Source organism: Oryza sativa, chromosome 1, assembly GCF_034140825.1.
Source record: "Oryza sativa Japonica Group chromosome 1, ASM3414082v1".
Classification (NCBI taxonomy): Eukaryota; Viridiplantae; Streptophyta; class Magnoliopsida; order Poales; family Poaceae; genus Oryza; species Oryza sativa.
In genome coordinates, this window is record NC_089035.1 from 39,150,571 (window position 1) to 39,164,961 (window position 14,391).

The 14,391-nt window shown below is 44.8% G+C and overlaps 1 protein-coding gene and 1 long non-coding RNA gene across 2 annotated transcripts; one reads left to right on the plus strand and one right to left on the minus strand.

Annotated features, from left to right (window-relative positions):
• Positions 1 to 480: 480 nt before the first annotated feature.
• LOC4324891 (CLP protease regulatory subunit CLPX1, mitochondrial) lies at positions 481 to 6,151 on the minus strand. Its single transcript, XM_015778363.3, has 15 exons — positions 5,387 to 6,151; positions 4,189 to 4,250; positions 4,002 to 4,102; positions 3,793 to 3,872; positions 3,666 to 3,716; positions 3,461 to 3,535; positions 3,316 to 3,393; positions 2,815 to 2,871; positions 2,202 to 2,272; positions 1,973 to 2,072; positions 1,734 to 1,838; positions 1,471 to 1,533; positions 1,262 to 1,384; positions 1,033 to 1,191; positions 481 to 832 (listed from the first exon to the last, which is right to left on the minus strand). The coding sequence occupies exons 1-15, from the start codon at positions 6,065 to 6,067 to the stop codon at positions 764 to 766; spliced, it is 1,875 nt and encodes a 624-aa protein (XP_015633849.1). The 5' UTR covers positions 6,068 to 6,151; the 3' UTR covers positions 481 to 763.
• Positions 6,152 to 7,445: 1,294 nt separating this feature from the next.
• On the plus strand, positions 7,446 to 8,169 carry LOC9268440 (uncharacterized). Its single transcript, XR_001547362.3, has one exon. It is a non-coding gene; the product is annotated as an uncharacterized lncRNA (long non-coding RNA).
• The last annotated feature ends 6,222 nt before the right edge of the window (positions 8,170 to 14,391 follow it).

The window sequence follows — 14,391 nt, forward strand, 5'->3', positions numbered from 1 at the left end:
CAAAGCGTCGGGGAGAGGAGGAGAGAGGAGACGCGTTAGGCCGCCCCATCACCATCCGATTTGCATCGGGATTCGTGCACTTTGGGCTTTACGCGCCTGAGATGGCGTTTGGGCTGCATAAAGCCCACTATGCAACACACTAGGATCTCAACTTCTATAGTCTGAAGCCTGAACCTGAACATGTGGTTCATGCAGAACTTGTTTTTCTTTTGATCTGTTCGAAGTATGAACTGATATTTAGTTTGATCTTCAAATTTTACATGGCTATATGAAAACACCAGTCTCATGTACCTAAAATTTTCTTTTCAGTTATCGTGAAAAAAGAATCAGAACTTCATCTGATTTTCAGGTGTTTTACATTACTTTATCCATAACAAAGACATTCAAATCATTCATCATTACATTATTTCACAGATAATACTTGAAACTTGCTGTCCCAGTTGATGGCTTATCATGTCAGGAAAATGGCACCATATCATGTACTAGGAAACAATGGTATGTAGGATTCTTTATACTTTTGCCAATAACTAAACTGCCCAGTTGGTGGCTTCAGAAAAAAAGAAGGGGCAAATTTACTTTGCAGGAGGGTTGCTCAATGAAAAGCAACTCCTGTTTACATGAATTACAACAAATTGAGCTATAGACTTGCTTGTCAGAAAACAAGCAAAAATAAATTACAGAAAAAAATGGTAAGAGAACAAGCGGCTGTGATGTGAGTGAGGGGGAGACCATGTTACATGTTGAATGAAGTTGGTCAAATTAATTACAAGCTAACAAATCTTGACATCATATATGCATCTTCAAGTTCACCCGCCAAACCCTCGTTAGCTTCCTGCAAGTGAAAACAGATATTAGGCCCGGCGAAGCAAGTCGAATCCTCTGTTTATTCACCTACAGTGCTATAAGCCTATAACATTTTACATACGATTCCTCCATATCAACTATGAGATAAACTTAATGAAGAGTTAATTGCTTTTGATCTATTGGATAACAAATTAAGAGATTTTCAGTGAACTGTATCAAGTATCCTACCATGGAATTCTTCATGTTAGTGTTTGTTATGTACTGCTCCAATGCACCGTCACCCCGAAGAATTTTGGCTCCACATCCTGGCCTATCAATTGAACCTATTGCCTCCTCATCCACCACAACAGCGTCTACTCGTTCGCTTCCTGTTTTCTCGTCTGGGATCTGATTAAAAGAAGCGTCAGAATGTATAACTAAGCTTTGTGTCACTATTTACAGAACAATAGAACGCTACCTCATACATGGCCTCCAATAGAAGGCTTTCCAAGATGGCTCTCAGACCACGTGCACCAGTATTTCTGGCTATAGCCTTCTTGGCTACTATTCTAAGTGCACCATCAGTAAAGTGTAACTTAACCTGAAGGAAAAAAACAAGATTGAGGATTAGATATTACTGAATATAAGAAAACCTTAAGCCTATCACCTAAGTTCATGTGAACTCACTTTGTTCAGGCTAAACATTTTCCTGTATTGTCTGGAAAGAGAATTCTTTGGTTCTGTAAGAACCTGAATGCAGATGAAATCATTTCAGTTAGCTACAGCAGGCAAGTACAAAAGAATACATAAAATAGATTTCTTCATGGCCATAGAAGTTTATGTGATGGAGAAGAATAAACATGATTTTGAACTAAGATGACATTAAAGGCATAAACCATCAACATTATGCATATTTTTTTCTCTGCATAAGTCTTCCTGAACAAGCTAACCTGAACAAGCTGATCTTCATTGAGAGCTGTCAAACTAACTAGGATGGGCAAGCGTCCAATAAACTCTGGTATCAAACCATATCTTGCAAGATCGCCACTCTCAACCTGCCAAAGGAGCACGTGGTTTCGTATTCATGACCATGTGATAGTTTTTTTAAGATGAAACACAGCTCCATGGTATTGGTGGTACCAAGTAGACCATAAGGAGTTCAGTTAGCCAAAGGTTCCAAAATGCTTACAGATTCCAACAATGATGAAGTGACCATTGGATCAGTCACTTCAGAACTTCTCATGTTTATCCGAATGGGTGCCCCAAAACCTATAGATGAATCTTGGCGCCTGCTTGTGCAAGATGTCAGAGTTAATGTCCGCACTCCACATGGAAATGACAAGTAATTGATTGACACTAAATGTCTAAGTGCAATTTCTGTGGAATAGACGACTACTACAATCATTAAACCTGCAGACCTTTCAGAAATAGTCTTCTCCAAGTCGACAAAAGCGCCACCACATATGAAAAGAATATCTTTTGTGTCTATCTGCGATAGCATGAGGTTCTGTTATAGGCTTGTCACGCAAAAAAACCCTCAACATAGAAATGACCTTCAAGTGTTCACATTGCTCGTGCGAGCAGAGAACGAGAGACAGAAATATTTTGTGCTATTAGACATTGATATAACAGCCGGTGGATCATTGCTAATATCATCAAAAGAGATTTGCTCCAGTCCAGCAAAAAGTACCTCGAGGTATCGGTACCTCACGTTACTAAATTGTTTCCGATCGTTGGTTCGATTTGGTACCGTGGGGTACCGGTACCTCGAGGTACTTTTTGTTGGACCAGAACAAATCTCTCATCAAAAAGTACTCTCTGAGAGAACCAATGAGTGGAGACAATTTTACACCAACCAAAAGTCTAGTTGACAACTAAAATAAGCTTTCCAAGTTTTAAGTCTTCTCAGTTCACTATGTATACATCCCCAAAAAACACACACACAAAAACAATATTTCAATATTTTACTATTAAGTGATCATTTTGCGTCCATATAATACTAAATGCATAAGGGCGTGTGGGGTATGTAACCTGTATGCTCTCATTGCGGGAATTCTTGCGAGATCCCTTCTCAGGAATGCTAACAACCTGTATAAGATATAAGTATAAACAACAGTCAACATCCTACATTATCTCCTCTACATAAATGTACAATAGAAAATAAAGTTACCACTGAATTAGTAAATTTCATCCATTTCTACCCTGTGAATTACAAGAGAGTGCAAAAAGGTGAACAAGATCAGGATCATGTTGACAATCCATTGTACAACAGCTGTTATTGTAAAATCCATGACGATGTTGCATAGGTTTGCACTACACTGAGCCTACTCCTTGCCTGATAAATCAAATCCTTGGCCTTATAATGCATGTAAAGTGAACACTTTAATTTCTATAGACAGTCATTTGATCAGAGGTCCAAGTAATTCAAAGACAATTCATATTTTACTATTTTATCCACTGCAATTAAATAGAAATTATTCCAAGCATTGGAATGATAAGAAGGGTGAACCAATAACATGCATGATCACTTACAGTTCCTTCTAGGATTTTTAACAGTGCTTGTTGAACACCTTCCCCAGATACATCTCTGCTAACATTTGCACTCTCTGCCTGCAATATGGTGGTTGGTGAGAAACTTCTCAGTCAAAAGGCTACTCAGCCAAGAGAAAATATGTACCTTCTTTGTTATCTTATCTACTTCGTCTATGTACACTATCCCTTGTTGGGCAGCTTGAACATTATATTCAGCAGCCTGGAAACAAATTCAGAACGTTAAGAGGTTCATGGAATAGACTTGAATTTCTTTCTGAACAGTGAACATGTATAATACAATTAATTGACTGAAGGAAAAGCATTAATAACCATTAACCAGCTAAACATACCACTAGTAACTTCTGCAGTATCGACTCTACATCTTCACCTACATATCCAGCCTGCAAAATGTTGCCAGTTTTAGTTTATACCCTCATCTAAAGTTCCCTAAACACATTTTAAAATCAGTAAACTTGCCTGTGTTAATGATGTTGCGTCAGCTATAATGAATGGTACATTTACAATGCGTGCTAGTGTTTTGGCGAGTAATGTTTTTCCTGTTAGCAGATAACATGAAGAGAGATGTCACTGCCAGCTACACCTTAAAGTAAATCTATTCATACATTGTCCACTATTCCTGCAAAAGTTATATAAAATATATGGAAGGTTTCTTTAGAATCACTGACCTGAGCCAGTTGGACCCATTAGAAGCACATTGCTTTTATCTATTTCTATGTTATTTTGATCATCACTTGCAGCGTCTAGCCACCCAGAATTGGTGGAACACCTGGATACAGCAGCAGCATATGCATGCATCAAAAATAAGAACATAGAATTGCAAAAATATGCAGACATGCTAAGACAAAGACTAACCCTTTCTGTACAGTCGCGTTATATATTCTCTTGTAGTGATTGTATACAGCTACCGACAAGACCTGAAATTTTTTTAAAAAAATGTGTTAGGATAAGTAAGCCAAAATTAAATCTGACTCAGAAAAGAATCATAAGGTAGTACTTATTACAGTGAAGTTCTGTTCGAAAGTATTTGCAGTTCATTATAACAAGATGCTCTGCATCAAGCCACCAACAAAAAGAGCCAAATCTGGTATCTGCAGATTTTATAAATAGCACGAGTAACTCAAGCCAAATTTGGTTCATGGCACATTCATGCACACCAACAGCATGATATCATTAAAAATCAAACAGTCATCCACATAATTTGCCAATCCAATAGGGGCTACTGATCTGCAATCTGCAGCATTGATGGAGATCTATCATGCAACTGCTGCATTCATTCAGCCATCATTTTCTCAATCACCAGAACTCACTCTTGTAGGGACTCCTGCAGTCTCTACCCTCTACCAAAATTCGCAGATAGGATGTGAGCTACTATATGAACTGCACACCTAGAAAAGCAGCCACAGTACATGGCTAATGCACCATAATAAGATGAAGGAACTGCATTTGCCGCAGTGGTTCCTTTACACAGTTAAAATGTGAATCAACAAAAGCTCACCCAATTTTGACAAGCACCTTCAAGAACCTAGACCAAACAAATGGAATTTTAAGATTTTGCTTGTTGGAATTTATTGTTCTAGCTTCATGGCAAGGGAGCATGCCCTTTTGGTCTGAAGCTAATGAAGTGGGAAAAGCCAGAGCTTTGACTCAGTGATGGCTATTTCCACAATTTATCAACAAAATTTAATCCAACTACCTTCTTACCAAACCAAAATAAGTGAAAATTGGGAGCCATTTGAGAACCAACCGGCAAGCAACCACAAAACAAGAGCGGTGACTTCTAAGCTAAGGCACGAACTGGTAGCATTTCAAGTCCAGTGCATTTCGGCATTGCCCTGGACAGACATGATTTCACTCAATTATGTCAAGCAGACAAGTACTCGGACAGACGCTCACTGAACACCTGAAAATTCACCTAATCGAAGCCAAGTTGTTCGTACCGGGCTGTACAAGGAAGCACATTGCATCGCCCACGACTACACTCGCACCAAATCACAAGGATCTCACCTCAATTTAGACCAAACGACACGAAATTGGGCTGAAATGGGTATACCTTTTTAGCTTTCCCCTGCCCGATGACGAACTCGTCGAGCCTCCGGCACATCTCCCGCGGCGTGGGAAGCTCTTCTCCCAGGGTGGCCCCTCCCCACCACTCCCTCTTCGGTGCAGCGCTCGTACCCTCCCCTCCCGAGGAATCCCCGCTGCTTCCGCCACCGCCTCCTCCTCCGTCCTCCCTCAGTCTCCTCCGGGGCGTTCTCCGCTGTCGCGGCGGGACGTGCTGCATCGGCGGCAACGGCGGAGGAGGAGGAGGCGGCATCGGGAAATCGTCGGGCGGGCGCTCCGATATCATCCTCCTGATCCGATCGGCGAACCCCTCCCTAGCGGCGTCCTCGTCCTCGCCCCCGACGCCAGGAGGGATCTCGAGGAACGCGCCGCGCAGGGGCTCGATCCGGTGCGCTCGGAACAGGAACGCCGCGCTGCACGCGGGGCACACGCTCGCTCCGTCATGGTGATGGCTCTGCGACCCATCTCCGCCGCCGCCACCAGCCGCGGCGGCCGGCGGGGGCGTCGGGAGTGGCTGGAGGGAGAATTGGACCGACATGTGGGCCGCGCAGCGCGGGCAATTGGCCTCCGCGCGGATCCGCCCGCCGCCGCCTCCGGAGCAGCACCTCCGCACCGCCGCGGCGGTGAGTGGCGCCGCCGCCTCCCGAAGCTTCGAGAAGGTTCGGAACATGGCGATGAGGTGAGGGGAGGAGGAATCCCCGATGCGGTGGTGGAAGTTGAGAGAGAGAGACGAAGGAGATAGGGGAGGGAGGAGGAGAAGAAGTGGGAAGTGGGCGAAGTGGCTTTATACAAAGCCGGAAGCCCAAGTGTGATGCGCGATTTGATTGGGTCGATCTCCACCGTCGGATGCGGTGACGTGGACGCCATCCCCGACGCTGGTCCTTTCGCTAACCGTCTTGCGGCCCGGAGCGGTTAACGGCCGGAGGTGGATGGGGAGGCTGACCTGTGGGCCACCGGTTTGAGGCGCAACCCTCTCTGCCATGTGGGCCACGTGGGGTCCACCTCCCGGTCACTCGCCGCCAGATGCGGAGGATGGAAAAAAAAAGAAAAGAAAAAAGGAAAACCTTATCTTCTTCCCGGATGGCTTACGCAAACGCGATGGGATGGCAAGATCGGCTCATCTCTTAAAGAGCATGATCTTTGCGTGCTTTGAGAGCTCAAGATCCAAATTTAGGTAAGAAAAACAAACCCAAAAATGGTAGGAAGCGAGCACGCATGTTATGTTGTCTGTGCTTTCGTGTACTGTACGTGTACATGGCATGTAGAGTATGGTTTTAAACAGAAAGTTGCTCGATGGTTTTAAAAATTGAGATAAATAAAGCTTATTGTTTTTTTTTTGGCTTGAACTCGACTTGTTCAGTTCACAGCTCAAGTGTTAGCTGTAGTGGTGCTTAAAAGCTCAAGTGTTAACTACTGGAAGTTTGATGAAAATGTCAACGCTGAAAAGCAGTAAGTTTACGCTTTTCGAAGGAATGGGTACGAACCAAGAAGCATATCCTGGCCAGCAGAAACATCACCAATCACTAAACAAGTAGCAGGACATCTGACCAGTATATTCGATTCTCCTTTTTTTTTCCCTCTTCTCTCATCTCGTTTTGTCACGTGCGTGCACATGACGCGATAGCTGGATCTATCCGCCAGCATCGGGATGCGGTCCAAATGACCAATCATGTGTGCGATTAAACCATGAGAGAAGGCGTTTCATTTACCTGACAAAATCAGGCCGAAAATTCTGAGCTTGGGCTTTGCAGATGGCCTAGTTGAGTTCAACCAAACTTGTTAATTTCATCGAAAATATATAAATTTGGAATAAGTTCACTAAGTGACCGGAATCTAATCCATGACCATAAACCATAAAACCGGATATCTCGATCCCCTAACTCTTAAAACCGGTGTAATTTGACTCCCTTAATGTTTTTGGAGGGCTGTTTCGCTGACGTGACGCCTACGTGGCATCCCAGTCATCAAATAAATTAAAAAAAATAAGTGGGGCCTACCTGTCAGTGACTCCACCCCTATATTCTCTCTTTTCTCTCTTTCTTGATGGCAGCGGCAGCGGCTGGACGAGGGGAGCAGCGGTGGCCATCGGGGCGCAGCGGAACCGGGCCGAGGGCGGCGGGCGGCGGCGGCTCGGCCGCGGCAGTGGGAGGACGAGGGGAACGGCGGCGGCGGCCCGCGCTGCCGCTCATCGTCCTCCTCCTCATGGTTACCAGCGTGGTCTCCGACGGCTCGCCGGGGTCGGGGCCATTTCCAGCTGCAGCTCCGTCCACTCGCGCCGTTCAGCACCGGGGCAGCGGGACTAGCCGCGATGTTGGCCGCCGGCGCCGCGCTGCTCGTGCTCGTGTGCGCCGCGTCGCTCCGCTGCTCGACCGCGCCCAAGAAGCTCCTCAGTGGCGGGGTCTCCATCGAGGAGCCGCGCGCCGGCGGCGGCGGCGAGGAGTGCGACATGTTCAACCCGCTCTACGCCTCCAGGGACTGCCCCTTCCTCGACGTCGGCTTCCGCTGCTCCGATAACGACCGCCCCGACGAGTAGCTGTTGGATTGTAATCTTGAGCATTTATATTCTATTTTGTTTTGTTGCATGTAGAGTTCGGTTGGAGTCTGAATTCTGGCCGGTAGAATAGCATTTTCTGTTTTAGCATATTTGCTTCATTCTTTAGCTGCGATGATCCGAGATTGTCGTGATTCTGTTATGCATGCAACAAACTCCGTGTGGAGATGAATAAATAGAAGAGAAAACCGGAAAAGCTGCATGGCATTACGCAGCGAAAACTCTGTTCGTCAGTTGTTCTGTTCTGCTCTATTTTACTGAAAAATTGTTCAGTTAACTGTAGCTGCACCTGCAAGCAAGCGTCAGTGTGTGTGTTCTGTGAGATTGAGAGCCAGTTCGCGTGAGTTTTCTGACAGTATCCTGCCAATGGATGGAAATCCAACCCAACACGAATGCTGGCCAGGAGCTCCGTGAGTCAATGTCTGCATGCAAGCTCTACGCTGTAGGCAGCTGCGGCGGCCACGGACATGTGCTATGGCATGCCCAAGCGCGCGAAATAGCTGGCCCGACAAGCGCGGCGCCCGCAAACACCTCCGCCGCCGCCGCTGCCATGTAAGCTCGAGGCGCAGCTATACGACATGGCGCGCGGCGCGTGTGTGGTTGGTCGCATTAGCGCCGGCGTGCATGGCGAGGCTTTCGCGCGACGCCACCGCTGCCGACGAGCACTGCAGTGTGGCTGCATGGGTGATGACTTGTGGAGAGCGTTCTTGACGGCGAGGTGAAACCGTGAAACTTCGAGGACGTCGATTTGGGTACCAATCCATTGGAAGATCCATGGAAAATGTCTGCGTGCTCCAACCGCATGCAACCCGTCTTCTGAGTGAATCCCACTGCCGCGAGCCGCCGCCGAGAGCCGTCGTTCCCCTTGTCCTCCCACTACCGCGAGCCACCGCGGTTGAGCCGCCGCCCCCAGTCTGGTTCCGCTGCGCCCCGATGGCCGCCGCCGCTCCCCTCGTCCAGCCGCTGCCGCAGCTGCCATCAAAAAAGATAGAAAAGAGAGAATATAGGGGTGGAGTCACTGACAGGTGGGCCCCACTTATTTTTTTTATTTATTTGATGACTGGGATGACACGTAGGCGCCACATCAGCGAAACCGCCCTCCAAAACCATTAAGGGAGTCAAACTGCACCGGTTTTAAGAATTGGGGGGGTCGAGATATCCGGTTTTGTGGTGTATGGTCACGGATTAGATTCCGGTCACTTTTGAGGGTCACAAAGTGAACTTATTCCTAAAAAATTCCAGTGATGAACAATAAAGGCCCAACTTGAATATGGATTACGACCAGAGAAAAGAAGGCCTATTCGGCCCAGTTAAGTTCTTAGAACACGAAAGCTGTTTTGGGCCTCATTGGTTGCCCAAACCTAATTATAAACCTGAACTACTTATTGCAAAAAAAATATATAAAAAAATTTACGTGTAAAATTTTTGAGACTATCTGTGCATTTCTCGATATTTTTTTTAAATTTTGTCAAATAAAAATATGGTACAATAATAGTGTATTTACATTGTAATTTATATGTAACTATAATGTAATTAATATGTAACTTTCATTTAATTTTGAAACTATTAGATTTGTTTTAAGATTCGTGCAAGTGGACAAGAAAAAAATCACAACGCATACACAAGTAAGGGGATTTGGTCCATGACCTCTGCTTCGTGAAAATAGCATGTTATTGTAAGATTTTTAAAAATTACATACAAATTATATTGTAATTACATACAAGTTACGATGTAATTACACCGCGATTACAATATATTTATATTTGTCAAATTTTTAGGAGAAAATTTGTTGATAAATGGCTAGCAAAACTAAAATTTTTATATATTTGTTCAAGCGACTTAAAAGCTAATATATAAAATGTATTGAAAATATCGTAAAAATTACTTTAAAATTAAATTTAAAAATTTAAGTTCTTATTCTTTTAGGCAATGAATGGTGCTCTTGTTCATCATACTTTGCGGCAATGCGGCCGGGTCTCGGTAGTCGCTAGCAGCAACGCTGTCAAGTTCACAGTAATAGCTGTACAAATCCAAGTCGAAGCTGCTAATCGCGTCGATACGATCGAAGCCACTCGAGAAATCGACGTGACGAAAAGCAGGGAGAAGTTGTGTGTGTGTGGCAGCATGTACACGACCGCTGAGTAAGATTCTCCCGACGCGATTCTTTCCACGGTTCCACCAACCTGTAAGGCTGTAACACATGTGTCTCCAGTTCATTCAGGCGGCCACTGAAGAAATGGGAAAACGAAAAGAGAAAGACTCCCTGTTGAGTCTCTCCCCATCGTTCTAGTGCTTGCCCTTTTTTGACTATGGAATTTTGATGTTTCATGTTTTGCGCTTGCACGCAATTAATTTTCGATGCTTCCATGACCACGAAAAAAAAAGGATTTTTGATGCTCCATGTTTTGCACGAATTTAGTTTCGATGCTTTCATACCCTCAAAAAAAGAATTTTGATGCCTCCATGTTTGGCACGCACCAAAGAAAATTGTAGGCAGAGAGTACTTCCTAAAGCTGGATATAATGCCATCGTTATGTAAGAGAGAATCTGTCGATATAACCGAGAACTATGCGACCAATTGACGAAAACATACTGATGTATTAGATGGTGCTTGCAGGCTTGCGGCAGCACTCACTAACAGCCCCATCTATTACTATAAATAAAAATTATTTTTAGGCAAAACTTTCATAGATATGTTTCTTAACAACTTAAAAGTTAATGTAAGAAAACTGCGTTAAGAAAATAAAATCAATTTTAAAAATTTAAATTTAGCTTTGACTTTGTCTAGTACTATTAGGATAGCCAATGACGGCCTCATATTTTTCTTAGACTCATGCTTATTGACCAAAATTTAAATTTTTAACATTAAATTTGAAACTGATTTTGAATTTTTTTTATCGAAGTTTATTTTTTATATTTGTTTGTATTTGCTTAGAACATGTATATAAAAGTTTTATTTATAAATTATTTTTATTTATAAATATGCCATTTGGCTAAGCCAAACGATGGGAGTCTCCAAGTCGCCGGAAGACGGTGACGCTAGGTGGGCGTGGAGCAAAAGCAGCTCCCCGTTCGCACGCCGTGAATTTCTCCGGTGGCGACTCGAACATCTGCTGGACTGCTGCGTCCCGTGCATGCACAGCGTCGGCACGCACGCGTGGCGGCATGGTGTTTCATCTGACATATAAGTTTCCCATACTGGTTTCACGCAGCCACACCTGGGCAAGTGGCCAGCAGATGCACCTTGAATTTTGGGGCAGAAAAAGAAAACATCAATCCACTGGTAACGTGTGAATGATTTCTCCCGTTGATTGGAGTATTTATATGTACGGAGCATTGTATCGCACTAAGAAAAGAAAGATTAAAAGTGCATCATCTTAGATTCTTCGTGTAGGTATAAAATTAAGAAAAAAAATTGTATAAAATTAAGAAGGGGGCTTGCATGATGCACAGCACAGCTCGGCAGAGGTGATGCGTGTGCATCCTCCTGGGAACATCCTGACTGTTCCCGATCGACGCTGACAAGACAACGCTCGTGCATTCCGTCATGGGAGAGCATTTGGTCAGCTACTCCAAGAATATGATGACCATCATGTACTGCCTCCCCCCCCCCCCAAAACACCAACCCAAAAAAAAAAACAGAAAAACAATGATCAATACCGAGTCTTTTGCTAGCGAGCTGTCCATCTTTAGTAATCCTAATCACTTAATCAGTATTAGTAGTAGTTGTTGTACATACGCATACTAACAGAGAACTGAAGAATTTTGCAATGTCAAGTATTCTGCTCGACTGCAGCAAATCGGCCAGAGATGTGTCAAACAGTGCGTGCGGCGAGACTTGCGTATTGTACGCTCGTCGTCGTCGTCAACATGTAGAGGCAGTGCACAGCCCACCAAACTGTGCCGGTTATGCCTGCCTGTTTAACCTGTTTTGACTACGTCCGGGCCGGTCATGCTGTTGGCCTGGCTTGACTTCGATCGTTTTTCTCGTTTTCACCGGCAGTGCAGCACAACTGAATTGACCATGAAAGTAGTATAAAAGTATAAAACAGTGAGTTTTTTTTTCTTTTTTCAAGGCAAAAACGTCATGAGCTCTCTGCCAAAGACTCAACGTGCCAATCACTGTTAGGAGGAAATTATTACACCGTGAGAAGAACTAAACAACGGAGAAACTAGTGGAAACAAACACAAGAAAGGTCATAACATGCCAGGATACATTTTTACCGAACGGTAACATCCAACATCTTAGCTATATGCCTCTAATCTCTATGGTAGTATGTAGTATAACAGCTGATGGTACGGTGCGTTGCTCGATCGTCACAATTAATTGGACGGTGATCGTGACACGGCGAGTACGTTAAAGCACGCTTTGTTGTTCAGTCGTTGACGATTAGGCGGGAATTAAACCAATAAATGGCACCTCTTTATTATCACACAACAACACTATGCCAAGAAATGCTACTACACTACTACTAGCATTTGTCCCTTGCACAATTGCATCGCGTAACTGCTTGCGTAGGTCGACTCAACGACAAGACCTCGCCGCATATGCAGTGGGGAAAAACTGAGAGAGATCTTTTGTCATGAAGGCTCCAATCCGTTAATTAATTGTCACTTTTGTCAGCGCTCTTCTTCTTGTGAAGTTGTGATGGGCTGTGACCCAAAGGAGATAGGAAATCAAAATGACATCAAAAATAAGTTTCTGCTCTTGATAATGAGTCGATGAACACAGCCATCATCACCGCGAAAGAACACGCAAGCGTTCATCCCGATTAGGTGAGCCGCGAGCCGGTAGCAACAATCACACTATCACGGAGAGCAACGCACACTTAATGTGCCGGGGTGGTAGCCGTAGTGGAGTACGCTAAACCCTGAAGAGAATGATTTGACCAAAAAACGTCTAGCAAAGCCTAACCACCAAACTTTTTACCCGGCCAATTAATTTCTCTCTACTACGCAAGTGTGTGAGCAATCTTAATTATATAAAAACGAAAAATGAAACAGGTGAAATTAGTCGCCGGGAACGGACCATACAGGATATATCATCAGAGGAGAGGAGGGCAGATGAGCGGCCAACCACACGACGATGACTCCTTCCTCCCGACGACGTGTAGAATTAAAGCCCCGCGCGCCGCGGTGTTTGCACCGTTTTTGCGAGGTGCGACAACGAGCCAAAAAAAAATATCTACGTACGCCCTCACGCAGCCACGCGCGAGAGCTACTATCAGACAACAGAAAACGGGCAGGCGCGCCCCATCGCCACTTGGTCGCTGCTGCCGAAACCGGCAGCGCTGCCTGTTTGCCACCTATCCCACCCTCGCCACCGTTCGTTCTCTCTCTCTCTGCGCTGCGCCGCGCCCCCTAGCAACAACTACTCGTATGGTCGCGGGATGGGATTATAAAACCGCGTGGTTATTATAAATCTTTTTAATTTTTAAAACTACAGTATATCATATGGCAACCGCGATAACCGATAAATTGTAGGATGATGTTAAACTGTTTAGGAAATCTTGGTGTATCCCGCTCCCCGCTTAAGCTCCCGTCTCTCTCTCGCGGTTATGGGGGCGAGAGGGACATGTGAATTCAATCGGCTGGGATTTCTGGTTTGTTGCTAGTTGCTACGGTGGTATGGCCTCGTGCAATGGATCACGTACCGCCGTAGTACGGGTGGTTCGTTGAGCACCAGGGGGCCTGTGCCCTGTGGGCTCTCTCGCTTGTGGACAGATCGGTCTCGTGAAAAATGGATTTACCCCTGGCGTCGTTGGCTCGTGCCTGCTGTACACGTTATTCTGCAGTGTCCTTGTGCTTGTTGATCGTTGTGGAATGCTGTGTGAGGTGGTCGATTCTATAGACCTCGACGAATTTGAGTTGTTGACCTCAACACCATTTCCTGTCATTTCCAGCCCCATAGTTTTGCTGATAAGAGGAAAAAGTGACACGGCATATTATAAATAAAAAATAATTTATAAATAAAGCTTGTATGTATATGTTCTTAACTATTTAAAAATAAATACTGAAAAATAAACGATGATGATAAAAATTTCAAAATCAACTTCAAATTTAATATTAAAAATTAAAAATTTAAATTTTGATAGATAAGCATAAAAATAAATATAAGCCAAAAGAAGAGAACAGAATTCATTTTATTCCATTTCACAGCGCTCTCTCATCTTTACCTCGTACATAACGCCCCACCGCGCATGTGGTTGACGTAGCTCGCTGGCCCACGGGCGCACCCAAAACCCACACAGCCCCAGATGCGCAGCAGCCGCACGGCCCACGCCCACGCCGACGGCAAAATATCGCCGTCCAGGGGACCGACCGCTCCTCCCCTCTCCGCCTCCAATTCCACCCGCCGCTCGCCCACCACCGCACCACGGGGCCCCACCCCCCTCCCAAAGTAAATCTCGCCCTCGATGACATGTGGGCCCCACGTGGAAGCC